General features: G+C 52.4%; 1 protein-coding gene across 10 annotated transcripts in view; it reads left to right on the forward strand.

The window, feature by feature from the left end:
- The window catches only part of Pacs2 (phosphofurin acidic cluster sorting protein 2), a 59,404-nt gene extending 32,340 nt beyond the window's left edge, over window positions 1–27,064 (forward strand). For 2 of the 10 annotated variants that reach the window (XM_085830715.1, XM_085830719.1), the window contains 22 exons: window positions 20–145; window positions 2,769–2,931; window positions 3,571–3,644; window positions 3,926–4,006; window positions 5,251–5,310; window positions 9,674–9,831; window positions 12,411–12,501; window positions 12,772–12,849; window positions 13,315–13,457; window positions 13,759–13,897; window positions 14,442–14,546; window positions 14,655–14,761; window positions 15,245–15,399; window positions 16,121–16,231; window positions 16,619–16,727; window positions 17,573–17,605; window positions 20,867–20,909; window positions 21,758–21,800; window positions 22,060–22,201; window positions 22,835–23,061; window positions 23,447–23,560; window positions 24,266–27,064. In XM_085830715.1, coding sequence (XP_085686841.1) covers window positions 20–145; window positions 2,769–2,931; window positions 3,571–3,644; window positions 3,926–4,006; window positions 5,251–5,310; window positions 9,674–9,831; window positions 12,411–12,501; window positions 12,772–12,849; window positions 13,315–13,457; window positions 13,759–13,897; window positions 14,442–14,546; window positions 14,655–14,761; window positions 15,245–15,399; window positions 16,121–16,231; window positions 16,619–16,727; window positions 17,573–17,605; window positions 20,867–20,909; window positions 21,758–21,800; window positions 22,060–22,201; window positions 22,835–23,061; window positions 23,447–23,560; window positions 24,266–24,417 — 2,454 coding nt within the window. In that variant the 3' untranslated portion in view covers window positions 24,418–27,064. The remainder of the gene's footprint in view (window positions 1–19; window positions 146–2,768; window positions 2,932–3,570; window positions 3,645–3,925; window positions 4,007–5,250; window positions 5,311–9,673; window positions 9,832–12,410; window positions 12,502–12,771; window positions 12,850–13,314; window positions 13,458–13,758; window positions 13,898–14,441; window positions 14,547–14,654; window positions 14,762–15,244; window positions 15,400–16,120; window positions 16,232–16,618; window positions 16,728–17,572; window positions 17,606–20,866; window positions 20,910–21,757; window positions 21,801–22,059; window positions 22,202–22,834; window positions 23,062–23,446; window positions 23,561–24,265) is intronic. The other 8 variants (XM_085830717.1, XM_029484533.2, XM_085830716.1 and 5 more) reach the window with 8 other exon arrangements.
- Window positions 27,065–27,180: the final 116 nt, after the last annotated feature.

Consider the following 27,180-nt stretch of genomic DNA (forward strand, 5'->3'; position numbering starts at 1 on the left):
AAGCTTCTTGTGCCCACAGTACCCCCACTTCCTGAAGCGGGAAGGCAACAAGCTGCAGATCATGCTACAGCGCAGGAAGCGGTACAAGAACAGGACGATCCTGGGCTACAAAACGCTGGCCGCGGGCTCCATCAACATGGCTGAGGTAGGCTTCCGGGCCGGTGTCAGGGCTCCAGAACACGATGAATTTATGCATCTGAGAGACCATCCTCCAAGTCATCAGAGCACCCGCAAGTTTGGGCTCCACTGTGGCATCACTCTGTGGATACTTCCCTGCCCCCGGTCCTGTGCTGCAGAGTGTGCTGCTCCAGAACTGTAACCATCTGTACCCACTTCCTAGAGGAGCTTGGAGCTGTCTCTCCTGGACTCCTCCCTTAGACGGGTTCTCCATGCTGTCCCCTTAGTCTTTGCTCTGCCCCAGGAGCTCAGATGAGCACATGAGCCATGCCAGTAGAAAGACCTCAGAAGGACAGAGAGCCAAAAGCTCCCATATCTCCTGGAATCCATGCTGCTCTGCAGAGACTGAGGAGGCAGGATGGTCTCCTAGGCAGGTGATGCCTTTAGGCTGAGCAGCTGACCCCCATTGATACAGGAATGACCTTGGGAGAAGAGGCCACTCAGCACTGGCCACTTTGTCCCTAAGCTATAGAGCTTTCCTCTTTTGGAGTTCCAGTTCGTGTCTGGGACAAGTGTGCAGCTGTGTTGGTGGCCAACTGAGGCTGGAAGGTTGGCTGCAAGCCAGGATATGACACTGTCCTCAGCGTGAGCTACCCAAGGATTCTGGGCTACTCAGTGCCTCATCAGTCACTGTGCGTTCAGGTCTCTCTATCCTGGCCTAAGCACTCAAGCCTGCCACATCCTGTCTCTTGGAACTTCCCTTGCCTTCCTGGCCTAAGGCTTTCCCTCTGATTCCATAGGCAGTTGCTGGAGTGACCATACCCAAAGTACACCTGCTACAGCACCAATGGTTTAAAGACTGCATGCTTCCTGTGCCCCGTCACTCCTAAGGTTCCCTCACGCAGTGTCTGTAGTTCCCAAAGGCCACTTTTCACACCTCCTAGGACCCTGCTCTACTCTTTACCCTCTTAAGCTTCCTTAACTTTGAAAATGAAAAAGCCTGTGGGGATTAGAGAGGAGGAAGCACCACAGAGTGACTTGGCTTTAGCTCTTCCTGTGTCACTCAGTGTCACCAGCTTCTGCTGGGCCAGAGGGTTTCTGAGTGCTGAACTGCTGAGCTATTGAAGCAGGAACTGCTACTGTCCAGGATTGTGCCTAGCTGGCCAGTACCAATCCAAGATGTTTCCAGAAGCCCAGCTGCAGCCCAGGGAGAGCATGAAGAAAAGGGCTGGCAGCAAAGCAGGCTTGAGAGAGGCACAAGCCTTTGCCAGGGCCTTGTCTGTGTGTCTGCCTGGGACCCTGCCTGGACTAGAAGGCTCTTTTGAGGTGAAGCAGCTGGTATGGCATATGCTTCTGACTGTCCAGGCAGGACCAGGCCCTGAGTTACCTGTGGCTCCATGTCAGGATGTTCCAGAGAGCAGTAGTCTGCTGAGGTCAGAGCAGTCGTACAGGCCTGTCTTTAGCACAGGTCCTTTTTAAAAAGTTCCCTACCCTCCCAGTGAGGAAGCCAGAGAGCATGTTTTTCTAGGTAAAGAGACTCCACCTTATCCTGGCTCACGCGTGCATGCACACATGCACACGCACACATAACATGCCTACACTGCACTCCCCCATCTTACCCAAGCCTGGGTGTCCCTCAACCCCTGTGGTCACATACCGGTGCTGCAGAGGTCACTTAGATCTGAGGCTACCTTAGGGAGTGACAAGCTCTTAGTGCATCTGTAGAGTTAGGGGAGAGAGGTTTCTCCTCCATGTGTCTCCTGTGCATACTTTGCACAGGAAGGCCCCAGTATCTGGCACAGGGTGGCTGGCCTGCCTTCCAGAAACTTCCTGATCAGTTTCTGAAATGTTGGTTTAAAAAAAAATGTGAGCATCCTTTAAATTTATTTTCTTTACTGACTAGAGTTGTCCTCCTAAATCAGTCCCCAATTTTAAAAGGCTATTTTATGTGTTTATTTGTGTGCATGTGCGCGCACATATGTGTTGAGGTCAGAGGACAGTTTATGGCAGTAGATTTTTTTTTCCCACCATGTGCCTTCTAGAGATTGAAATGAGGTCATTGCAATATCTTTACCTGCTGAGACATCTTGTTGGCTCCAGTACCGATCTTTTTTTAATCTATAAAATTTTAACATTTGAATCTGATCAAGAGGCCCCAAAGCAACTTGTATGCCCTGTCAGGAACAGGCCTAGCATCTGTGCCTGCTTTTGAGGCAGTGTCAGGGCCAGGACAATCGCTAGGTCAGTACTGCTTTCTGCTGCCCTTGCTAGCTTGTTAAGCTGCTTCTCCTTGACGTCTGCCCTCATGAGTCTTTATATATGTTTCCCCAAGGCTGAGTGGCCCCCCACTGTCACACACTGAGGCTGCTACTGACAGCTGGACAGTAGACAGTGGTGAGTGGGGGTAGGAACAATTTGAGTGATGTCCACAGGGCAGCAGGGGTGCCAGAACTGAGTGGTCTATAGATCACTCCTCTGTCTATCTGCAGTCAGAAATGCCCATCCCGGCACTGACCTCCCTGCTCAGCCAATCTACTTTGCCCAAGGTTTCTATGGTTTCCTGCCCAGCCTTCTACTAGGTGTGCCCTGTTTCTGAATATTGGAGCTCTCTGGGGTGGAAGCCCTCCTGATACCTAGACCATGTTCCATAGGTGATGCAGCACCCCTCTGAGGGCGGCCAAGTTCTGAGCCTCTGCAGCAGCATCAAAGAGGCCTCTGTCAAGGTGGCCGAGATCTGGATCGTGTCCCTGTCCAGCCAGCCCATCGACCATGAGGATAGTGCAATGCAGGCTGGCCCCAAGGCCAAGTCTACAGGTGAGTCACTGCCTTCCTTCCTCTGCTTCCCCGCTCTGCTCTTGCCACTTCCTGCCACATGTGTGGGAGGCCGTCCCAGTGTGGTCGGAGAAGGTAGAGTCTTTTGGGTTTTCTCTAGCTAGAAGCTTTGAGGGAGTCGTGTGCACTGTTGAAGTTCATTTATAAGTTCTCTGAACCCTCGATATGTAGGTGCCATGGATCTATCCTGTGGCCTTCGGTGTTGTGAACACCCAGTTTCTGGTGTGGAGAAGGTGCTTGGCCCCTGTCATTGCTGCTGCCATCACAGTGGGGCTCGCTCTGTTTCCCCTGCTCTCTTACTCCACCAACATGTCAGCAGGCACATGTCAGCAGGCATGTTCCTTACTCCACCAACATGTCAGCAGGCACATGTCAGCAGGCATGTTCCTTACTCCACCAACATGTCAGCAGGCACATGTCAGCAGGCATGTTCCTTACTCCACCAACATGTCAGCAGGCATGTTCCTTAAGACACCAGTGCTGTGCCTCCATGTTCCCTGGTCTACACGGGTCTGTCTCCCCTCTGCTCCCAGGGGACACCCGTGGTTCTGTTGCCAACTCATCGCCATGGCGTCGGGTAGAATCTAGAGGTACTCTCCCTTCTGTGTGCTCATTCCACAGATAACTACTCTGAGGAGGAGTATGAGAGCTTTTCCTCTGAGCAAGAAGCCAGTGACGATGCTGTACAAGGGCAGGTAAAGTGGGAGCCTGAGATGGGGAGATACCTGGCACCTCCCTCTTCCACCTCTGTAGATCAGGGCTGGGGACTGAGGGGACTTCCCTGAGTTGCCCACACAGGATGAGAAGGGAACTATATGTGCCGCACCTGTTTGTTTCTTCCCTGGGCCTACAACAACTCTGCAGGGTTTGGGACTGATAGTAGCTGACTGCCAAGTGATGGCCTCCCTCGCACTGTGGGGCGGGCCTGCTGTGTGGGCGCAGTGGCCTCAGGCTCTCTGCCTCTCTGTCTATACAGGATCTTGACGAGGATGACTTTGATGTGGGAAAACCCAAGAAGCAGCGGCGCTCGATAGTAAGAACGACGTCCATGACCAGGGTCGGTGGAAACTAGTTTTACTAACACTGGGGAAGGGTGAGGAGGGTGGGCAGAGGCTGGGAGGCTCACTGGAAGGCTGAGGGAAAGAGGACAGACAGCCTTTTCTGAGGACCTCATATAAGGCCTGAAAGAGTCTTAGAATTCCCACTTGCCCGGAGTCCAGAATCCTGTCTTACTAGCACCTAGTTGTTATTAGTCAAAATGGACATGAGCCAGACAAGGATGTCTTCTGGCTGCCACTCTCTCCTGCCCCCACTCCAGCTTTATATGGTCATGGAGCCCTGGGATCTGGAATAAGGCTGGGATAGCTGCCTCAAGCCCACAAACCTACAGATAGAGGCCACTGGGTGTTGTCCTGTCAGTGCGGGACTCAGACTCACCATGTGTGGAGCCTGCTCTGCCAGCACAGAGACTCAGCTGTTTAGGCCTTTCCCATGGGAGGAAATGTGGGGTAGACTTCAGCCCATTCTCATCCTGCCCAGTGACCACCAGTGGACCTGCAGCCCCTTAGAGCCCAGCAACTGGGCTTCAGAACTGACTGGCATGGGTAGCCCCTTGTTGATACTGACCGGGGACAGCACTGTCAGCCTTTGGCAGGTATGAGGAGGTTGTGCACAGACAGTGGCCACAGTACAGAAGCTGAATATAAACTGGGGCTCCCCTGACCACAGGCAGCACCATCTGGAGTTCATGGGCCAGCCTGAGGGGTTGTGCAGGAAGAGTCCTCCCTGTTAGGGTCAGTTCTGTAAGGGTAGCCATACCGAGAGGACAGTGGCTGGAGTAGCTTGACTAAACTCAGAGCTTACAGGATCCCTCGTCTCATCCACCATGAGCTATCCTGAGTGCCTCCCACGGGGTGGCAGTTTCCTCCTGAGGATGAGGCCAGGACCTCCCCTGGGAGGTGGAGCTGTGGCAGGTGCTAGAGAGCCTGGATGGGACTGCTGAAGCTTCTGCGGCTGCAGAGCCACCCTGTGCCCTTCCTCAGTCGCCCTCAGTGGCTGTGGACTGTTAGCTCCCCAGGCGTTTCTGAGTCTGGACTCAGGCTGTGCTTTCCAACACTAAGAATGTGCACATGGCTGTATGTAAAAGCTGCGTCCAGTTTATGCTTTCATAGCATGTGAGCTGTGTCTCCTCCTGTCCCTCATTACTGAGAGACCAGAGTGCAGTTCCTTGCTATGTCCCAGGAATGTAGCCCCTCCCATCATCATTCTTCACGTGAGCTTCCTGTGCTTCTTGTCTTACAGCAACAGAACTTCAAGCAGAAGGTGGTGGCGCTACTGCGCAGGTTCAAGGTGTCAGAGGAGGTGAGTGGGCCAGGGCTCTGTAGCTGCCAAAGGCCCCTTGATGTCATGCTGGTCAAGAAATGCTCCAGTGAACCTCCAGGCCAGATCGGGTTCTGGACTTACCATCCATGGGGTATTGCCTCTGCCTGTCAGCCTGGGTGGCAGCTGTGTAAGAGAGGCCAGCAACCAAACTCCCAAACTTCTACTGGAAAGACCCAGTAGAGAGTTGAGCATTGATTTATATAAACAGAGTATTTTGGGAAGCAGTTTCAGGTTCGTAGAAAAAACAAGTAGAAGAAACAAGACTTTCCATGCTCCAACTCCCACATACATACATACATACATACATACATACATACACATACACACCTACACACATACATACATACATACACACATGCATACATACATACATATGTACATACATACATACATACATACATACATAGCCTGTTCTGTGACCAACATACCGTGACTCTTTGTTTTTTTAGTTTTTCTTTAATCCCCAGTCTTAGGTATTGAATTTGTTCATAATCCAAAGAAAATCACATAAAACAGTCAAGATTCTGTGCCCACAGTAGAGAGGGGACATTTGGATGTTTGGTTCTCAGAACATGTCCCCACCCTCTGCATCCATGTGTGCAAGGGCCATATGCAGGTACTGGGAGCGGCACTTCTCAGCTTTGGGGGCTCTCTTTGGGGCCAGTACCCATCCTGGGACACCATACCCGTTTCAGTGGAATAACCTCTGGGCCCTGTATCTTGAAGCTTGTGACAGACCCAGAGTAGCTGAGAGTGGCGCACAGCAAGCAAAGTGCCTAGCCTAGGACCATTGTAGACTTGCAGGAAGAGGCAGGTTGATTTGACCATGGAGTTCCATGCTTACCAAGCAACAAAATAAACCTGACATACGCAGCTTTTGTTCTGGGTTCCAAGACTCGGCCTAAAATCTGGAAAGTGTAGCCAATATCTTGGACAGTGGTCAGGGCATAATCTCCCACATTGTGTAGAACTCATGCAAGTTACCAAGCCATGTGAGCTGTTTGATATCTGTCCTGTATGTGAGGAAAGGAATGTCCAGCCATAGCTCCACCTCTGTCTCAGCACTCCTCGACTCTCACTCACAACCCACCAGCTGTCCTGGAGTGTGCAGTCACCTGTGTGGGACTGCAGATGATCTTAAATGGTCATTGTTGTGCTGTAACTAAACTTCTAGGTTTTTGTAACCAAATACAGACAGGGGCTGTCGAGACAGCTCAGCAGTTAAGAGCACTGGTTGGCTGCTCTGGTAGAAGATCCAGGTTCAGTTCCCAGCACATACATGGTAGCTCACAATCATCTGTAACTCCAGTTCCTGGGGATTCAATGCCCCTCTCCTCACTGTGTGTGTGTGTGTGTGTGTGTGTGTGTGTGTGTGTGTGTGTGTGTGTGTGTGTAAAGTATATCCAAAAGATGCCTTTCATAGTTTTGGAGACTGAAAGGCCAAAGTCAAGGTGTTGGCAGATTCTTCTGTGGAGACGACTGGATCTTCCTGAACGGTGCCGCATCCTCACGTCCTCACACAGTGATGGCAGCGGCACTACTTAAGGGCCTCTTACTGAATTACATTGAGGGTTAGGTTTCAGCATAATTTTGGGGGACACAGCATTCAGATCAAACCATTCTGTTCCTAGATCCTAAAATTCATTTCTTTCCCTCACACAAAATGTATTCATTCTATCCCATCAGCCCTTATAGCCTTAACTCACACTAGCATTAACCAGATTCTTAAATACTGGAGTGTCTGCAATTGTCTACATCAGACGTGGCTGAGCAGGACTTGTCGGGTGTGAGCAGGAAATCTGTGCAGAGTGAGTTATGAGACCAGCATAGGGAGGGCAGAGATTGTATTGGGAACGCGGAGAAAAGGAAACTGATGGAACTGCTCCCCAAAGTCCAACACTCAGCAGGGCAAGGCATTCGACACATTGTTTACTTACTTGCTTGCTTACGTAGCGTGTGTGTCCGAGTGAGACCCAGGTATCAAACTCAGGTCCTTAGACTTGGCAAAAATATTATTTATTCTCATTGACCTCAAACGTTAGATCTTAAAAAAAAAAAAAAAAAAGAAAGAGAAATGATTGATTGACTTCTATAGGCATGAATGCTTTGCCTGTATGTGTATAAGTGCAGGGTGCGCATGCCTGATGCCCACAGAGGTAAGAGGCGGAGACAGCAGATCCCTACAACTGAAGTTACAGATGGTTTAAGCTGCTGTGTGGGTGCTGGGAGCCAAACTCGATTCTCTCTGCAAGAGCCTCCTTTCTGTTCCCCAAACATTGAATCTTAAGGCTAGAAAACCCTTCTTTGGTTCAATAATCTGCTCTCAGGACATAGTGGCTTGGAGCTGGGGTTCTAGGGCCTGGTACTGCAACCCACAGTGTTGCTAAGTGCAGCCTACAGGATCTCAGTGGCAGCTATGAGCTTCTGGCTCTCCTGGGCTGGCACTGTGGCCTTTCTGAGCACACCACTGCCATGGTTCCTCTGCACTCTGCCCTCAGGCCTCTGCCAGGGATAGCACATCCTATGACAACCAATTTAAAATGATTACAATTTTGCAAACATTGAGAGTTGGCACTCACAGTTGCTGCCTGTATGCCATGTGTGGGATTGTTCTGCTGCCTGGGCCCTGTGAAGACAGCTCTGAGGCTGAGGGGCAGCCACTGGAACCTGCGGCCTCGGGTCCTCAGCAGGGAAGCATCTTAGGGTCACCTCCGTCCTGTTGAGCAGTCCCTTGCTCCCTCTAGCCATTACCAGTCTCTCTAAACTTGAACTTTTAAAAATACTTTATTTTTAATTGTATGTGCATATGGACATCTGGGGGGTGGGGGTGGCTTGTGCAGTTGCCTTGCAGTGCCCACAGAAGGCAGAAGTGGGCATTGGATTTCCTGAAGCTGGAGTTACGGAGCTTTGAACTACCTTGCTTGGGTGCTGGGAACTTAGCTCTCTCTGTGAGAGCAGTACACACTGTAAACCACTGGGCTTCTTTACAACCTGATCTGACTGGGACTTTTCAGAATCTTTAAAATTCATTTCTCTTGATTTCTATCTCATTTTCCCCCTTGCGCATCATTGTGAACTGTCAAGAGAGTTCACGTGGCTCCCTCTAAATTGGAGGTTTATTTTGCCAGATACCCTGTGTTATCACTTACGTTCCATAAAACACCTCGATCTATCTACCTGTAGATCCACCCAGCTTTCCTGCTTTGTCATAGGTGACCTGTGCTCCAGTTCCCAGAACCACACTTTTTCCTTTGGGTTCTGCTCTGTTTTTTACCAGCATTCTGTTCTGTTGCTGCATACGGTAGCTCCGTGCTGTTGTATTGCTGCATACAGTAGCTCTCTGCCGCTCTGTGCTGGTTTAAGCTGTAGATAATCATCTCAGGTTGTGTAATGCAACAGCCAGTGTGTCTGGCTCGTGGGTCTGCAGGCTGCAAGTCCAAGATCAGGGCTCAGCAGATTGAGAGTCTGGGGCAGTCCTGTTCTTCAAGGACAGTCTTCATCCTCATGGGAAGGACGGGAGGAGCCACTCCTCACAGCTCTTTCTCAGTGGTTGCTGATCCTCATGAGAGGTCACCCTCGTTCCTGAGTCACTTACTGGAGGCTCTCCAACACAGTGCTTACAAGTTTCTCTTGGTAGACACTCTGACACCATCTCTGATCAGAGTTTGCCTGGGGAAATACAATGTGGCTCTGCCAGGCCCAGAGGACTTCCGGGAGAGAACTTCGTATCTTGGTTGAGGGGTCAGGACCTCATGTGCTGTTCAAGTTTAGCTATCTCTGTGTTTTACAAAGTGTGAACACTGTGTTCTAGACACATCCTTGCCAAGCCATTGAAGGGTAATCACACGATGAGGTGACTTGAGGTCTCTGAGGTGACCCAATTCCTAGATTAGAGGCGTGAAGAGGTATTGGGAAATGGATGCTCAGTGAGTGGTGTCCCCACACAAGCGTGAGGACCTGGGTTTGGATCTGCAGTGGACTTAGAAGTGGGTGCAGCTGTGCATATGCGTAACCACAGTGCTGGAGTAGGAGACAGGAGGATTGCTGGGGCTTGTGGTCCAGCGAGTGAGGCTGACAGTTCACTATGGTTCAGTGAGAGAAGTCTGTCTCAAACAGCAATGCAGAAAGAGACAGGGGGAGATATTTGATATTAACTTCTGTCCTGTGACTGCTCAGAGAGAGAGGAGAGAGAGAAAAAAAGCAAACAGTACGATGTTTTGTCAAGTGAGCGTGTGTGGCACTGTTTGCCCTCCTGCTCGTGTTCCTGCACACCTGCTTTGTGAGCCAAGCAGTGGCACAGGTCTCTGTGGGCTCTCATATATGTCAGCATCCATCGCTTTAGGTCTTGGATTCGGAGCAGGACCCTGCAGAACATGTTCCCGAGGTGGAGGAGGACCTGGATCTTCTCTATGACACGCTGGACGTGGAGAACCCCAGCGACAGTGGCCCTGACATGGATGACGATGACAGTGTCCTTAGCACCCCCAAGCCCAAGCTCAGGTAAGCTCTACCACGTTGAAACTGCCAAGTCCAATAAGCCTGAGCCTAGACAAGGATTCTGAGCTGCCTGATAGTCTTGTTCTAGAATGGTCTGAGTTGGTTTGGGCTGACCGTTTGTTATGACCCATGTTTCACCTTGGGGCACCACGTGCTTGGACAGCTCTCGAAGGGTAGACCAGGAAATCCTGAGAGGAGGTAGCATGGAGTGAGTCCAAGTTTAGTGGGTAGACAGAGCCAGGTAGCTTTTCCCCGTGGCCAGAAACAAAGGATGCCTTTGGAGAAAGATAGGTGTGGAAGGGCATAACTACTGACCCATTGGATCTAGGTCTGGCATCTTTCCACAGGCAGAGTATTTCTCGGGGTGAGTGGTAACCATGTAAATGGACCACAGTGCTTGCATATCCATTAGGAACTAGAGACAAGCAGAGCCATCATCAGGGAAAGGGCTTGAGCTGGAAGGGGCTCTGTGAGGCCAGAGCTTGGTCCCTGCAGCAGACTGCAGAAGAATGAAGGGCCCTAGAGTATCCCTCTCCATTCCCCCTGCTAACAGCCCTGAGGTATACTAGAAACTACAGGGCCCTACTATCACGAGCAGCAGAGGGAAGCCCCATCCAGTGCTCCTCCAAATTTGGATTTCTTGTGTCTTGCAGTTAATTAACCATAACTCTCAGTGATGACAGCACTTTATTCATTACTGCTCGGCTTGGTTTCTCATGCCTGTAGTCTCAGCATTTAGGAAACTTGGCATTGCAAACTTTAAATAGCTGAGTTTCAGGGCGGTTTAGACTACAGAATAATGAGACATTGTTTCAGAAAACAAACTCTAATGCCTCTTATGTTTCTGGTTCTGGGGTGGCATCCTCAGGCCTCAGCTGCTTTTCCTACCTGTGCCTTGCTGGGCTCAGTCCAGGTGTTAACTGCTGGTTTGGGGGATGTACTCTAGGTCAAGCAAGCTCCTTGCTGTGCTCCTCTACCTCAGTCCCCCTGTCTCAGCACTGCACCTTCCTGCCTCATTTTAGGCTTGAGTGTGACCTCTGCTGGGTCACCTTAGGCTCACCCACAGAGTCCAGATCCTCCCATCATGAGCCCTATGACACTATGTTGGCGTAATCCCTGGCCAGCTAATGCCTGTAGTTCTGGAGTGATGTATGATCACTGTGGTACCCTGATCCTAAGTAGTCACAAATGGCGCCCCACATCTGCAGGTCTGCATAGCCTTCTCACCCACATGGACCAGCAGAAATCCTGCCAGCTATTTTAGCCTGAGTTCTATAACATCTCTTGGGTTTCTGCTGTCCTCATCTCCTCTTTCTTCACTCACACTTATCTGCTGAAGACAGATACATTCATCCAGGTTGATCTGATTGTCAGGAGTTACCCTGGCTGATCCAGAGTCATGTCTGTTCTGGATTAGTCTGAAATGGCTTTCTCAGGCTTGGTGTCGAGTCCTGTGTGTTGGTCTGGAGCAGTCTGAATGTGTCTTGGATGACTTAGTTGTTTGGACCTGCCCATGCTACCCTTGTGCTGTTGAAAATGTTCTTCTGTTTCCTGTAGTCTGGTTGTAGATCTCGGTTCTCAACTGGGGTATCAGTTAGGATTTCATTGCTGCGAAGAGACAGACACCGTGACCACAGCAAGTCTTATAAAAGGAAAACATTTCATTGGGATTGGCTTAAAATCTCAGAGGTTTAGTCCATTATTGTCCTGGCAGGAGCACGGCAGCATTGTGCTGGAGAAGGAGCTGAAAGTTCTGCAGGACACTGGGTCTGCATTGGTGGAGCTTGAGCATAGGAGACCGCAAAACCTGTCCCCACAGTGACACACTTCCTCCAACAAGGCCACACTTCCTGATAGTGCCACTCCCTGTGGGCCAAGCATTTGCACACATGAGTTTATGAAGGCCACACCTTTTCAAACCACAAGGGGCATCCAGTGCTGACAACCACTTACCGTGTGGTGTTGACTGCCTACCTGGGGTGAGCAACACAAGCAGATGGGGTTTTCTTCTTGTTTTAAATTACATTTTATTGTGGGAGGTGGCACGTGTGTGCCACAGCACAAGAATGAAGGTCAGAGGACAGATTGCTAGGATTACTTCTCCCCTCCCCACTGCGTGGGTCCCAAGGTTCAAACTCAAGTCTTTTATTTATTTTTTTTTAATTTATTTAAATTTTTATTTTATGTGTATTGGTGTTTTGCCTGGATGTATGTCTGTGTGAGAGTTTCAAATTTTGGAGTTAAAGATAGTTGTGTCAAACTCAAGTCTTAAGGGTTAGCAGCAGGAGCTTTTACTCACTGAGTCATCTCAGCAGCCCTGGGACACATTCTCTGCTGCTGACTTCATAGGCAGTGCAGGAGCTATGCCACCTGGAGTTGTCACTGCAGAATCCTCTCATAGGGTAAGGTTCCCTCAGAGGCAGGTGTTTAGTTACACAGTTCTTCCACACTGTGTCTTTGGATGTTGCTCTCTTCTGTTGCTGAGGTCCATGCTGCTTGCCCTGTTGTGCAGGGGTTGAATCTCATTCTAAGTGTATAGGGAGGGATCTAGGGAATTAATATCTACTCCTTTCTTTATCCAGGCCTTACTTCGAAGGCCTGTCTCACTCCAGCTCACAGACAGAGATAGGGAGCATCCACAGTGCCCGGAGCCACAGGGAGCCTCCGAGCCCGGTGAGTAGGCCATTCTATGCAGTGTGAGACCCTTGGACATGGCTGGGCACCCTCATCCTTCCTCCCCATGAGTCCTGAATAGCTAGCCAGTGTATACCTAGCTGATGTATCCTGGGCTCAGGGTTCTGCCCAGGTGCAGGTGCATCTTCTAATGTAATCCTGAGCTCACAGTCTGTGAAATTCGCAGCTAGTCTCCCTGGGCTTCCTCCCATCCAGAAGTAGACATCCTGGTTCCACAGCATAAGCCAGTTCCTGTCTCCTCACCCCTAGGCTGATGTACCTGAGAAGACGCGATCCCTGGGAGGCAAGCAGCAGCTCAGCGACAGCATCTCTGACACGGTGACCCTTGTAAGCAGGCATGGGGCAGGGGGGCCTTCATCCACCTGTCGTGTGCAGCTGACTCAGATGTACAGACCTGCACATGGGGTTTGTGTTCGCATACTCTGAAAACATGTATACCACCCCCAGGAGCCACCAGGCTGCCTGGTGATCCTTGTTCACTCTGTGGGTATTGGCCAGGTATCTCAGGTGGAGGGCTGTGTCCTAGCCTTGCTATCAGACCCAGGCCCTCATGGAGTTTCTCTGATAAGGAGCAGGGTGGGTGGGGTTTCCAGCAGGTTTGGTGCTGATCATAGTTGGTCTAAAAGCTACTTGTAGGAGAGGAATACCTCTCCTCTCGCTTGTGACTGCGCCTTACGCAAGACCTGAGGTTAGAGGAACCCCAGAGCCTTACCCCAAATCGGGCACACGGACGGGAGAGGCACGGTAAATGTTTCTGCATTTGGTGCTTATGGCTCTTTCTCAACCCATCAGAGTACAGCAGTCCCCCGGGAACCATCAGGGCAACCTGAGGACAGCCCAGAGGCTGAGACCTCCACCTTAGATGTGTTCACCGAGAAGCTGCCTCCCAGTGGAAGAATCATCAAGACTGAGTCACTTGTCATCCCCTCCACCAGGTGTGGGCTTCGTGCTCAGGGACTCTCTGCACCTTTAGGGCAGGGTTGTGGGAAGCCACTTGGTCACTAGCAGCTCTGCCATCTGCTGGCCTACCACCCTAAAGGCCAAAGTGCCCAAGAGACACCACTGCTTCCCTGCCACTGAGGGCTCAGGTTGCTGGGGAGATTTCAGTGTCACCTCACAGGGTCTGTCAGGTGGGGATGGTGGCAGCTGTCGTGGGGCAGCGCAGTGTGCAACCTGCAGTGAACATACAGCTTACCACCCCAGCTGTTCTCCACCGCCTTTCCTGCTCTCTAACAGGTCAGAATCAAAGCCGGCCGGCCGCCGGGGCCGGAGCACATCCCTGAAGGAGCGACAGCCTGCTCGGCCACAGAATGAACGGGCCAACAGCCTAGACAATGAGCGCTGTCCAGACACGAGGAGCCAGCTTCAGGTTAGGGTAGGAACTGGGGAGGACACTGCCCAGACAGAGCAGAGAGAAGCCTAGGGGTCCGGAGGACTGGGCAAACCTGGAGGGCCTGCTGTGAGAAGACAGTTATAGGTCCTCTTGTCAGGAAGCCTGTTGACCCTGTCCTGCCACTCAAGGTGTGGCCACTCCAGACTTAGGGACCTCCACGTTAGTTAGCGCTGTCCCGTTACCTGAAGTGTGGCTACTCCAGACTTAGGGACCTCCACGTTAGTTAGCGCTGTCCCATTACCTGAAGTGTGGCTACTCCAGACTTAGGGACCTCCACGTTAGTTAGCGCTGTCCCGTTACCTGAAGTGTGGCTACTCCAGACTTAGGGACTTCCACGTTAGTTAGGTGCTGTCCCACCACCTGAAGTGTGGCCGCTCCAGACTTAGGGACCTCCACATATAGTTAGGCACCTCCTTACTTGCCCTCAGCCTCCATGCCTGTAGGTAGTATGAGTGTGAGACCCAGGGTTGGGAGTTAAAAGGCCTGGGTGCTGCGTTTCCTTGTGTGGACACCTCGGGGTCTCTAGATTCCCAGGAAGACTGTGTATGACCAGCTGAACCACATCCTCATCTCTGATGACCAACTCCCCGAGAACATCATTCTCGTCAACACCTCTGACTGGCAGGGACAGGTAAGGGACCAGCCATGTGCCCCGCCCTGCCCTCTCCTCAGCACTGCCTGGATATCTGGGGACTACCAGGTACCACGCCCAGGTCGTTGTCAGCTTGTCCCTCTCTAGTTCCTCTCAGATGTCCTGCAGAAGCATACACTTCCTGTGGTCTGCACGTGCTCTGCTGCTGACGTGCAGGCTGCCTTCAGCACCATTGTCTCTCGGATACAGCGATAGTGAGTCTGCTGCTCCCTTCTTACCTGGGGCTCGACCCTTGGACATCCCTGCCTGGGTGTGTACTGGGATCTTACATCCCGGCTCGCCTGCCACTTGAAGATGGAGTATTTGACCCTGACAGTCATGGATGGATGTTCCAGATGTGCTGCTCATAGACTTCCTGCAGCTTTACTCTGATTCCCAGGGGATATTTTGAAGCTCATTTGGGGGGGGGGGGGCGGTCCACTTGCAGTTGTCCCAGCAGAGGTCTTGAGCACAGGTCTTCTGGCCCAGGCGTATCCAGGCAGACATTCAGCTTCCTGCCCCACAAACTCAGAACTCCTGTTGGTGGGGCATCCTGGGCCCGGTAGCTCCCTTGGGATTGTGTAGCAAGAACCAGCTGCAGCTTGGGGGCATTGGCTTCCCAGACTTCAGCGGGGTGATCCTGGGACAGAGACAGTGAGGCATCTCTCCCTCTCTGCCCCACCCTCTTGGGATCACAGCTGCAACTGCAATTCTCAGCCACCGACCCCTGTGAAGATCGCAGTGGCGGGAGCGCAGCATTACCTCAGCGCCATCCTGCGGCTCTTCGTGGAACAGCTGTCTCACAAGACACCTGACTGGCTCGGCTACATGCGCTTCCTCATCATACCACTGGGTGAGGGGCCTTGGGCTGCTGGCTGAGCCTGGGGGACCTCAGAGACAGGGACACAGCCTGGTAAGGGTGGAGGTACCAACATGACATCATTCCGTTATTTAAAATTGTAGTTATTTCACTCTATTGAAAAACCATGCATGCCAGGCATAATATCGTCACCCTAGCCCTGGGAAGCTAAGGACCAAACACTTCTGAGCAGCCAGGAACCAGGCTCTGTAGTAAGACCTGTTCTTACGGTCGTGGTCTTCTCTTTGACCAATGTCCTTGTCATGTAGAATGTGATAGAGGGCAAACTAGGATGGTCCATGCTGGCCCTGCCACTGATTATTCCACATGAGCTTTGGTTTGTGTCACCAGAAAGTCCAGTCAGCCTTTAGAGGTTGTCTTGGTCCTGTGGACTTGAACTCTAGGAGCCATTTGGCTTGTGCAGATCCTCTAACTACGAAGCACACCTGTTCAGGGCGTCACTCGTTTATCAGTTGTGAAGTTCAAAGGCAGTGTGTCACCTGGAGCCCGTTCATACTGCCTTCCTTGGTCTTCCTGCCTTCACCTTGGCTTTCTCTCATCTTATTTGCCTTCCCTGGGAGAACAACAGGCAGTGGGGACTTTGCCATTGCTCTTCCTGCAGACCTATGGTCGCCTACTGCAGAGGGGCTCAGGACAGCAGGGTTGTCTGGGGTTGGACAACTCCACATGGTGATGGATTTCCTGGGGTTCCCAGGCTCCCACCCCGTGGCCAGGTACCTGGGCTCTGTGGACTACCGCTACAACAACTTCTTCCAGGATCTGGCCTGGAGAGACCTGTTCAACAAGCTGGAAGCCCAGAGCAGTGGTGAGGCCTGGGCACTGTGTGGTGAGGGGGCTGACCATGCATCTACAGCCCCTTCCCCTGGAGACCCCATTTCTCAGGCTCAGCTGTGGGATGGGTGGGTGTGTTATGGGGCTTCCTTCATCCAACCCAAGCTTTTACCTTGACCCACTGGTAAAATGGTGTGGGGCCATTGGGAAGGGGCAGGTGCAGGGTAGAACCTGCCTTCAGGATTTGAGAAGCAACCCTGCCCCCTCACCTGGGACCGTTGTTGCTGGTCACGTGAGTCAGAGGCTGCTGGCAGAGAGCTGGGAGAGAAAGGAGCCAAAACAGCGCCTGGGATTCAGCCCAGACCCCCGCAGCTTGCACCTAGCCACCATGCTGACCCTCTGCCGCCTCTGCCTTGTGCAGTGCAGGACACACCAGACATCGTGTCACGCATCACCCAGTACATCTCAGGAGCCAACTGTGCTCACCAGCTCCCCATCGCAGAGGCCATGCTGACCTACAAGCAGAAGAGGTAACATGGTGGGCCTGGCAGGGCTGGGGGACCTAAGACATGGACCTTTTCAAGGGGCCAGGATGAAACAGCTGAGTGTGGCAGGAGCCTACAGTGACTCCATGTCAGATCAGAATACCAGGTTGGGTTTTTAGAACCCCTTATTTTTGTGCATGTTGACATTCTCTGTGATGTAGTAAAAGGCACTGGTTCTTTAGTCCTTCTGTCTAGTCATGTTCCTTCCACGTGGCTCCTTCCTCACAGGTCCCCTGACCCTGGCTTTCTCTTTTGGATGAACAGTTAGATAATGATCCCAACTGTCCAGAATTGGGCAGTGCTCAGAAGTTCTGTGTGAAAGATTAGACAGAGTGGGTCTGAGCCCAAGATGCTGAGGGGCCCTAGGTAGGACCTCCTCAACTTAGGGAACTAAACATATCTGTCTTGGCTTAGACCTCTGGACATTGTAGCCTACATGCAGTCAAGGAGAGTTAAGTACACAGAGCCTAAGGCAGCCTTCTCCCTGGTGTCCAGGGTGGGCCCAGCACCCTGCTCAGGAGAGGCAGAGACCCTGCAGCCAGTGACAGCAAAGCTCACCATCTCTTTAAGTTGTGCATGTCACACACTGCCTTCCCCAGACCAAAAGATAGTTGAGTCGGAGGCTCATCTGGTGTAGTAGATCAGCAGAGGTCATCCCTTGCTTCTTGACTGCCTGGTGCCCAGGGGCAGATTGGCTACACAGATCCCCCATGAGCCCTCAGCCAAGCCACCAGGAGCCACTCTGCTCCTGCCTGAGTATGTGGATGACTGCTGCTGTTCCTGCGTATCCTAACATGTGTGTTTTCTCTCTTGGTGGCTTTCCAAAAAAGGAAAAAGCATTTTCACTTTGACTTTACCCTGAGGTACAGCTGTCTGGCCTATACCCTATCTGTCTCCAGGCTGGTCTTTGAGGCTTGTTTAGCAGGGCCATTGCCCAAGTGCATCTCCTGATGCCCCAGGCAGGATCTCTGTTTCTGGAAGGGCACCTATGAGCCCCTTTCTAGGAGAGTTGCTGATGGATCCTGCTAGTCCACCTCCAACCTTTGTGCTTCTAAAGCCTCATGTTAACCAAGCACTGGTGCTAGTGTCAGGACCCACGCAGGCCTTGCTCCTAACATTAGCAGTAATCTGGCCACCCACACAGCCTCAGACAGGAGGCACCACCGTGCTGTTCCTCTGTGTGAAGTGTGGAGGTAGGAGGTCAAGGAGCTGGCACAGTATGGCAGGTGCCAAACCTGCTCCCTGCACTATAGAATCAGGTCCTAGGGCCGGCAGGGACACAGAGGAGTTTGTGATGCCTTCTCTAATTACTTTGGGGAGGCAGCCAGGCTTCTGAGGACCTAAATCAGAATAAAGTGCCTTTCTTCCCTGCCAACGCCTCCCTCTCTAAAAATCTGAACTGCTCAGGCACCCTTAGAGTTACCCTTTACAGAACTGAGAGGGTCCTGCCCACTGTCTTCCACACTTGCCTCAAGGTATCTGTCCCCTGGGAAAAGTGTCTGGGATAGAGCCATGGGTCCAGGATCCTTCTTGCAGGTAGTGCTACTACCGTTATCCGAGCCAACTGGACACATAGGAAGGTCCTTGAGCACCAGTCTGCCCTGCTAAACAAGCCCCTGAGTTAGAGAAAGACCAGCCTTCATACCTCTCTCCTGCCTTGAGGCTTGGCCCATGCCACCGGCTGTGACAGGAGGAGCCTGCAGCATGCTCTCCTGTGCTGTACTTATATCTAGTAAAAACCAGGCTTGAGGAGACGCTCTCTGTGCCCCATAACTCCCTCTGCCTGTGATACAGTAGTGACACCGGCACTGGGTGGGCACAGGTACCTGCAAGGAACCAGTAAGGCCCCAGACTTGCCCGGCCTTCCCTGTGAGAGCTCTGGCAGGGAGGTACCTGCCCCTGTTTGCCTCTTAACTGAAGCTGGGGGTGCAGCTTGTCCTCTAATGGCAGCTGAGCCCTCAGCTCATAATGGGACAGCATAAGCTGTTCTGGCTATGTGGGTGGAATAGGTCCTCGGACCTCAGCTCTGTGTCTTTGGTATCATGGCAGGTTTTGGGAACAGATTAAGGACATGATTTCTAGACTGCCAACCACTTGACTTCCACGAGTACCTGTGCTGCAGGCCCTGGCCGCCTCTGTCTCTAGGCTGTCAGTCAGCCAGCTAGTGTCACTGCTGGTGCACCCATGCTGGTGCTTCTGCATGGCCTGAGATGCAATGTGGCACTGCTGTCACAGTTGCTGTCCTATGCTGGTTCTGTCTGCATGGCCCTGGTACAGCTTGGCTTTGAGTAGCTTCTCCATGTTGCAGTGTCTCCTGTGTCTGGTCACACATGGCCTTCTCAGCCACGCTCTGTTCCCAAGTGTCTTAGAGTGGACCATGGATAAGAGGCTGTTCTGTCATGGTCCTAGAGGGCCTACAGACTGACTGTGGGTGGCCCGGTGGGTTAGAGCCTCCACCCTGGCAGCCACCATGCTTGCCTGCTTTCTAAAATCTCCTGGGCCTGAAATGTTCCTGACGTGGACAGGCATGGGTAGGGCAGATCCGGGCCAGGAGTAAAATCATTTACAAGGGATAGCAAGTTTCTCTTTTTAACACTGCCCTCCTTAGGAAAGGGAGCCTGGGAATTTAGCCATCTCCAGTGGGCCAGGATAGTGGGCTGGCCAAGACACCTGCCAAGTCTTTAGGTCTGGGGAGGACAGAGAAAGAGCCCTCTTTCTGCGTCGGCCCTGGTCTATCTTGTGGGTATGCTGAGAGTGGGAATGCTGGGAACAAGACTCACCCCGTACACACACACGGGGAGATGGGCTGCCAATCCTGAAAGCTTTCATCCAGGACAGGCAACTGGCTGGCCACACACCTCCCAAGTGTCGTTTCCCACAAAGGCATCTCCCTGAAAACTGTGAGGCAGCACCTGCTGCACTGCACACCTGGGGGCACCACACCCCCAAGCCTACACACAGGGAGAAGCCCCATCTCCTCAGGGATACCCCCACCCTAGATACAGGGAGATCTCTCTCATCCATCCATCCATCCATCTCAGCACTTGGCCTGACATACAGGCACATCTGTGTGACAGATGCGCTAGCATCCAGTATCAGTGTGAGGAAACAAGATAGGAGTGTCTGGAGAACAAGAAAGAAGTGACTCCAGCTGGCAGTGTGTTCCTCAGACCAGGAAGCCACTGGAGGAGCACAGGAAGGAAGGGTGTGGAAGAAAAAGGCACAGCTAGCACCACAGCCAACCCTTCCAAGAGATGCAGAGGCCACCCTCTGACTGTGGAGGGAGCCATGTGCCCTAGGGCTGAGGTTACCCCACTGGGCACTAGACCGGTTGTCAGGGAGCCTCCTCATAGATGAACGTGGCTAGCCCTAGTGGGCAGTGCATGAAAGGAGGAAGACAAATGGCTTTTCATCTCAGCTCCTTAGCTCAGACCCTCTTCATGGTGGATGGGTCATGATAGCACTTCCAGGACAAGTTACTGTTGCCAGATGCCATACAGAGCCAAGTCCAGACAATACCTCATCTAGCCTCTAATCTTGGTCACTGCTTCAAGCTTGTGCCTAGAGCTCTGCTCAGGCCTTGGACTAGACTTAGTTGTTTCTGTTAGAACCTAGCGTTAAACACCAGCACTTTAGCCAAAGCTGTAGCCTTTATAGATGGCACAGACTTCATTCAGACCCTGGTTTTGGAAAGGTCACTGGAGAAGGCCCAGCCTGTTGCCCACTTCTGCACTCCATGGGGCATGCACATGGAGCAGGGAATCAGCTTGGTAGGCCTGGAAGCAGGCTGATGGCCAGGGCTGAACAGGCAACTGTGATAAAAGCAGTTTCCCTCAAGAGGCATGAGCTGTAGTGCGCTCTCCCCGATGGCAAGACTGCATGGCCACTTCCCCTTGGGTGCAGACATTCCCCACTTATGGTTGTTAATGTATGGGAGGGGATCCAACTATCAGTCAGGCTGTCCAGGGGCCTTTCTGTAGTGACAAAGAGTGCCTGTGGGCAGGTGATGTGCCTGAGGACTGGGGTGGGGAGGGTTGGGGATGAGTAGGCTGGGCCCTTGGGCTGGGGACGGCCAGGGTTGTATGCTCCAGGAGGGGAGTGTAACCGTCTGTTTTTGCTCCCAGCCCTGATGAAGAATCCTCTCAGAGGTTCATTCCCTTTGTCGGGGTGAGTATCAGCAGCGTCATTCACTGGGAACATGAGCCCACTAAGACTCCTTCACAGCGGAGTGCTTTTGTATTGGCTTACGTGGACAGAACCTGGGTGGGAGGCAACCAAGGGCTGCCTAGTTCCTCCTTGCAAATCCCCGTTGTTTCCTTCCTGCAGTTTTTTAGTTGAGCTTTTGGTTTGCACAGTGAACATGTAGAAGTGTAGCCCTTGTCTGTGGAGATGGGTCAGGCTGTCGGGGTTAGCTCAGCACTAAGGAGAGGAGTCTCAGACTTGTCTGCTAGAGGATAAGGAGGAGCCTCGGGCAGGTTTGCCCAGTCAGGGCGGTACCTCCTGATACAGGTGGGCTGTGACTGAATGTGGAGGTCCCAATTTCACAGCCTTTTTGTGCCTATAGCATCTTGTTCAGGGCATCTTATATAGTGACAAAAGTCCCCTATGGGCACCTGACATGGCTGAAACTCTAAATCTGGTGTTGTGATTTACACTGGACACAGATTCTTATACCAAAGGCTACCATGCTGGATAGCTCGTGTCTGAGGCACTTTCTCCGTTGGCCCATACGCTCTGTGAAATAGCTCCTACTTCTGCAACATTAGTCCTAGTCTAATGGATGCCTGGGATTGGCAAGTCACGTGCACATGGGCTTTGCCACTTCCCAGAGCCGAGCCCTGCCCCAGAGATGGGAGGATGCTGGAACATGTTTCCTATGTTGTGGGCACAGAAGCTTGGCCGCAGCAGGGCCATGGGAGCCTGTCAAAGATTAGCTCCAAGGTGGGTGCCTACGTAGGGCAGTAGAACTACTCAACGCCCCTACTTGCCTCTAGCCAGCATCTGTTGCTTCCCAGGTTGTGAAGGTTGGAATCGTGGAACCATCTTCAGCCACATCAGGTAACCTCATCCCTCTCTGAGGATGGTTAGAGTGGCCCTCTGGGTAGGTGATCCCTCTGGTCTGAAGGAACAGCAAGTTTCTGCTGATTCTTCTGTACTCACAAAGCCTCAGATCAAGGCAAACCCAGACAAGAAAGGATATCTTGCCCCCTGCATAAGCCCCTCTGCCTACCAACTTGGCCCAAGAGCTGCCTCTCCAGACAGCTGTGGGCCAGACTAGAAGGTTGTCTGACCATTGGCCTATGACTCCTCTCCAAAGGAGACTCTGACGACGCAGCCCCCTCAAGCTCCAGCATACTCTCTTCTACCCCACCGTCTGCATCTACATCTCCGGCGGCCAAGGAGGCTTCGCCTACCCCACCCTCCTCCCCTTCAGTGAGTGGAGGCCTGTCCTCCCCCAGGTAAACAGCATTGCTCTCATCTTACTTGTTCTCTGATGGCATCCACCCTCTGTTCCCCATCTTGTCAGAGCAGTGTGGACAGATGCTGGTGAAGCACTGGGGGAGGTCCTGTGAGGGATCTTGGGGATGGGGCCAGTTGCCATAGAGCAGGGTAGGAGGTAGGTGATGCCTTCAGTAGTGCTCCTAAAGATAGGAACTACTGTAAATGAACACAGGACTCACTGAGCCTGGAAGCACCTTTGCCCAGAGTGGGTAGTTCAAAGTGGAGCTGAGGGGAGAGGTGCAAGAGACAGCTCTTTAGGCCCCGCACAATGAGGCAATTCCTACTAGCCACCTGGGTCTTGAACAGAATTCAAGACAACAAGGCTGAACTGGGGAGTTTGAGTCCATGGTGCCACCTGTTCTCACCAGCCATTACACCTCTGATGAAGCCACTCTTCTGGGTCCTAGGAGAATGGGTGTACAAGTTGCTGGGGCATGGCCACAGGCACTAAGAGAATCCCAGTAGACAAGTGGGCAATCTGCTCTGCAGAGCTTCTCATAGTTTACTGACCCTAGATGCTAGCCATACCCCCTTGCCTCCGATGTTACGGTGACATCAGGAATGTGAGCACTTCCCTCTGCCTTCCACAGCCAGGGCGTCGGCGCTGAGCTCATGGGGCTGCAGGTGGACTACTGGACAGCAGCGCAGCCTGCGGACAGGAAGAGAGATGCCGAGAAGAAGGACATGCCCACCACCAAAAACACGCTCAAGTGCACTTTCCGGTCCCTCCAGGTCAGCAGGCTGCCCAGCAGTGGTGAGGCTGCAGCCACACCCACCATGTCCATGACTGTCGTCACCAAGGAGAAGAACAAAAAGGGTGAGGTGGGAGTGTACTGAGCAGGCTGGACAATGGGGGAGGGCCTCTGATGACTGTTGGGGATGGGGATGCCATTCCCTCACCCCCTAGCAAGTTCAGTAAAGTCATGATCATGAGCCCACAGCTCAGAAGGGGTTGGCAGACACACTTTGACAGCTTGGCCCCTGAGTTGTGAGGACACAGGTTCTGGGCAGCTTCTGGCTTCAGGTGGAATAGCAGGCAGGATGGTGCTGTATGTGGTCACAGCAAGAAGCTGAATCCCAGGTGAGCAGGGGCCAGCTGCGTCCCATTGGCTATTGTTCTACCATCCTGCCTGCTGTCAGGGCTCGGGCTAACTTGTGCCTGAAGGAACAGTAGGCCAACAGTAGAGCTTTTCTCTTCCCAGTGATGTTTTTGCCCAAGAAAACAAAGGACAAGGATGTGGAGTCCAAAAGCCAGTGCATCGAGGGCATCAGCCGGCTGATCTGCACAGCTAAGCACCAACAGAACATGCTTCGGGGTGAGCATGGGCCAGGGGGCTGCTCCACAGGGTGATGGGGACTCAATCCATGTCCTAGGTCCTGTTTGGTTCTGTTTGTAAACTGAATGCAGAGCGGAACTGATGGCTGGCCTTTCAAACAGTTGTTTTGCTCTGATGGCTTATTTACAGAGCCACTCTTGGAGCACATTTGGATAAGGTGCCTCCATGCAGCTAACGGCCTTTCAAGTTCAAGGAATGGCTCAACCCTTCTGGTTTTATTGGTAGAGATTTGGGCAGGATTGCTAAAGATTGAACCAAGGGTCTCCTGTGTGCTAGGCAAATGCTCTACCATATTGCTGTATCCCAGCCCTCCTTCCATTTAAAGATTGATTCATGGATCTTAAGTATCTTACAGAGGCTATTCTGTAAGCACTGCATTCAGAGCACAGGGCTCTTGGGTCCCTGTGAGTCCCAGTTCCTTGGGTGGTCTTCCTAAGGCTACCTCTGGAAATACAGCTATTTTAAGTTGGACCTTGTGAGGTAGATGTGACTTAAATGGGCCATGCCTGGCTGAGGTGTGGCTCAGATTGCCCTTGCCAGACCCCTTGGGAGGTGGACCCACCATTGCACTAAGTCCTGGAAGGGCAGGTGGTGGGAAGGGCCTGTTAAGCAGGGCTTCCTCCAGCTTCAGGATTACCCTGCTTCCTGGCAGCACCCCACCATCTCAGGTGGTTGCCTTGCCAGGCAGGCAGATGGTCAGGTGGCCCTCTCCCACAGTCCTCATCGACGGCGTGGAATGCAGCGATGTCAAGTTCTTCCAGCTGGCTGCCCAGTGGTCTTCTCACGTGAAGCACTTCCCCATCTGCATCTTTGGACACTCCAAAGCCACCTTCTAGCCCCACCCACGGAAGGGCTGACACTGGACAGTGACTCTGTGCCAGCCACTGATGGAGGGACAGCTGTATTTCTGTTAACACGTGGTTACTACAGAGACAGACTCTTAAAAACACAAAGAAACAGTCTTAAGTATGAATGTGCTCATAGCCCAGTTAGCTCCCTGTGGGCCACTGAGTAACTTTGCTCGGCTTATTAACCAGAATATGTGGGCAACTGGAAAGGCTGGTAAGAAAGGAGGTGAACTCTGGTCCCATGAAAGCCCAGACCACAAGCAAGAAATGTTCTTGCCTTTGTTTCCTGCCCTTTGCTGACGTCAGGATTCTGCTTCCTCAGGGAGTAGGGAGCACGGGGAGCTTTGGAGTTTCGTGGCTGAAGCTGAAGGTCAAGGGCAGGTTTGCTCTCCTAGCATGAGGTGTCAGTCCCTGGCACCCCATGCGTGGTTCCCAATAAACTCCAGCCTCATGGCGGAGGTTTTACAGTAGCAGATCTTTCTAATGCTCTCAAATGCATTGGATGGCGTAGCTGCCAAGCAGGTGTTGCTCCTGTGAAGTCCCCTTGCCCGGGGCAGAGCCAGCAGGAGCTGCATCCCCACCCCACCCCTGTGGCTCCCAGTCCACAGGCACCTTTAGGCTTCTGCTGCTCACATCAGGTGGCCCTTGCAACTGTTCCAGTGTCCGTCCTGGAAATGGGAGACACTTCTGGGGTCTGTCTGAGCCCTTCCCTCTATTCTGCTTGCTGGACTGGATCATCCAGGATTGGCCATGTGGGATCTGAGCTGAGAATTGAGGAGGTTGTAAACTGGAAACAGGCATCTAGAGGGGTGTGTGTGTGTGAGAGAGAGAGAGAGAGAGAGATTTGTATGTAGCCCGTGAAGGCTCCAGCATGCTGGTCTGACTACAAAGGCCACCTCCCTTACAGGACTAGGTCTAGCCAAGCCAAGCTCCTCATAGCCACCTGGATCTGGTTCTTGGTGGCAGCTCTACCATTTTCCCATCTAACTTGAGAGGGTTGTGCTAGTGGCCGACAGCTCAGGTCATCCTGGCTGTACACGCTCCACCAGACTCATGAAGGGGTCACCGCCTCAGTCCTAATTTTCTCAAGCATCCTTTCTCCCAAGGTATCTAATTAGAAGAGTGCCTGTCACCCTGGAAGCTAGGGCTCTCTCAGGGACTCTGCTGGTCCATTGGGAGCTCTGAAGCGCGGTGTCTCGACCTTGAGACCTTCCTAAGAGTATGTTGAGAAAATTGCCAAGAGCAGGACAGGCTGAGTTTGAGGACTGCTCGCCCTTCCTGGGGTGAAAGATGGCAGTTTTTTTATTTACTTACCTCCCTGCCTTGACTTGCCGAACAGGGTCTCTTTGTCCTGGATAATAGGGCCCCAGGTCCCTGGGTATAGGGCTTCTTAGTGGAACTCCTGGTGAGGTATTCTCTGAAAAGATCCTGTGCTGAGTCAGGCCACTGTAATCCTTGGAGCCTAAGAGCCTAGTTTACCTGCCCCTTGTGTTTTTTTTTTTTTCCCCAAAAGTCAACCTTCATATGAAACATTTGACCTAGATTTCTAGCCTTGAGACCACAGGGGTTCAAGCTCTTGCCTGAGGGCAGCCCTTTTCCAGAACCCTCCCCTGTACATACATGCTCCTTCCTTGACTGGTTCCGGGGGTCTGACTTTACACACACAAGAGGAAGGTGTAGACAGAGTCTTTGTCCCACAGCAGGCCCAGGGTGGAGTCAGGAAAGCCTAGCACCTGAGCACCATACACCCCCCACACACACACACCACCATGGCAGTGCTAGGTGCAGGCCTAGACAGCAGTCCTTCCTCCCTGTGCCTCACTCCCCAGTGGTTAGAGAGAGATGGTCCATTTTCCTTGCCTACCTCATGGAGCTGTAATGAGGATTCATGGAGAAGCACTTTGTCCCTTTGAAGGATGACACCAAAGCCCCCCTGACAGGCAGTGCAGTGGTAAGAACTGCAGAGTGTTTGCATCCTGACAGGCCTTAGCTCTGAGGCATCGCCCTTAGAGCCTGCCAGTCTTAGAGGTCACTGTCAAGCAACACCAGTTGCCATTGCTCCTTGCTGTCAGTTGGGGGCCCTGCCTCTACCTTCAAGTTGGTTCCTGCCACCACCCTCTGAATATGCAGCTCAGTATCACTGTAAAGGTACCAGTGCTGGGAGGTGGGGGTGGGGAGGCGGGAGGCTCAGCCCTGAAGCAATGGCTTGCCCTAGCCTTACCCTGCAAGCCTCACTTCTTCCTCTAGCCTCCATCTCAAATGAATTCCGCATAAAAACGTCCTGGCACTTCTCCCCAGGGCCAGGGTACTGGACCCGCACTTGCTCCCTAAACCCCTGTGCCCTTCAGAGACTACTCTGTCCTGGAAGGGGGCCAGCAGAAGCTGACAGCCTTGCGTGAGGATGACTCGGTTCGCTTCTGCAGACTGCCCAGCGCGCTGTGACTGATTTCTAGAGTGTGTATGTGTTGCTAGTTTTGTTTTTGTTTTTTAATAAAAAGCAGGATTCATGTAAATAGCTTTTTTGGGGAGCAGATACTGATCTGTCCCATGCGACCATGTGGACGATTTCAAGGTGCTGAAGCGACACTAATAAACTGACGGCGCTCAGGCCGCCCACTGCTGTGATTTCTCTGAATGTATTGGGGCCATGCGGCTTGAACGCTGGGGCGCACGCGTCGAGGGGGCGGAAGCAGCTGCGGAGGGCGGGGTCTGTGGGACGGAAGCTCCAGGTCTGCTCCGTCCCTCTTCCCT

The sequence above is a fragment of the Mus caroli genome, unplaced genomic scaffold (assembly GCF_978045245.1).
Source record: "Mus caroli unplaced genomic scaffold, Mus_caroli_1 scaffold_14, whole genome shotgun sequence".
NCBI classification, from domain to species: Eukaryota; Metazoa; Chordata; class Mammalia; order Rodentia; family Muridae; genus Mus; species Mus caroli.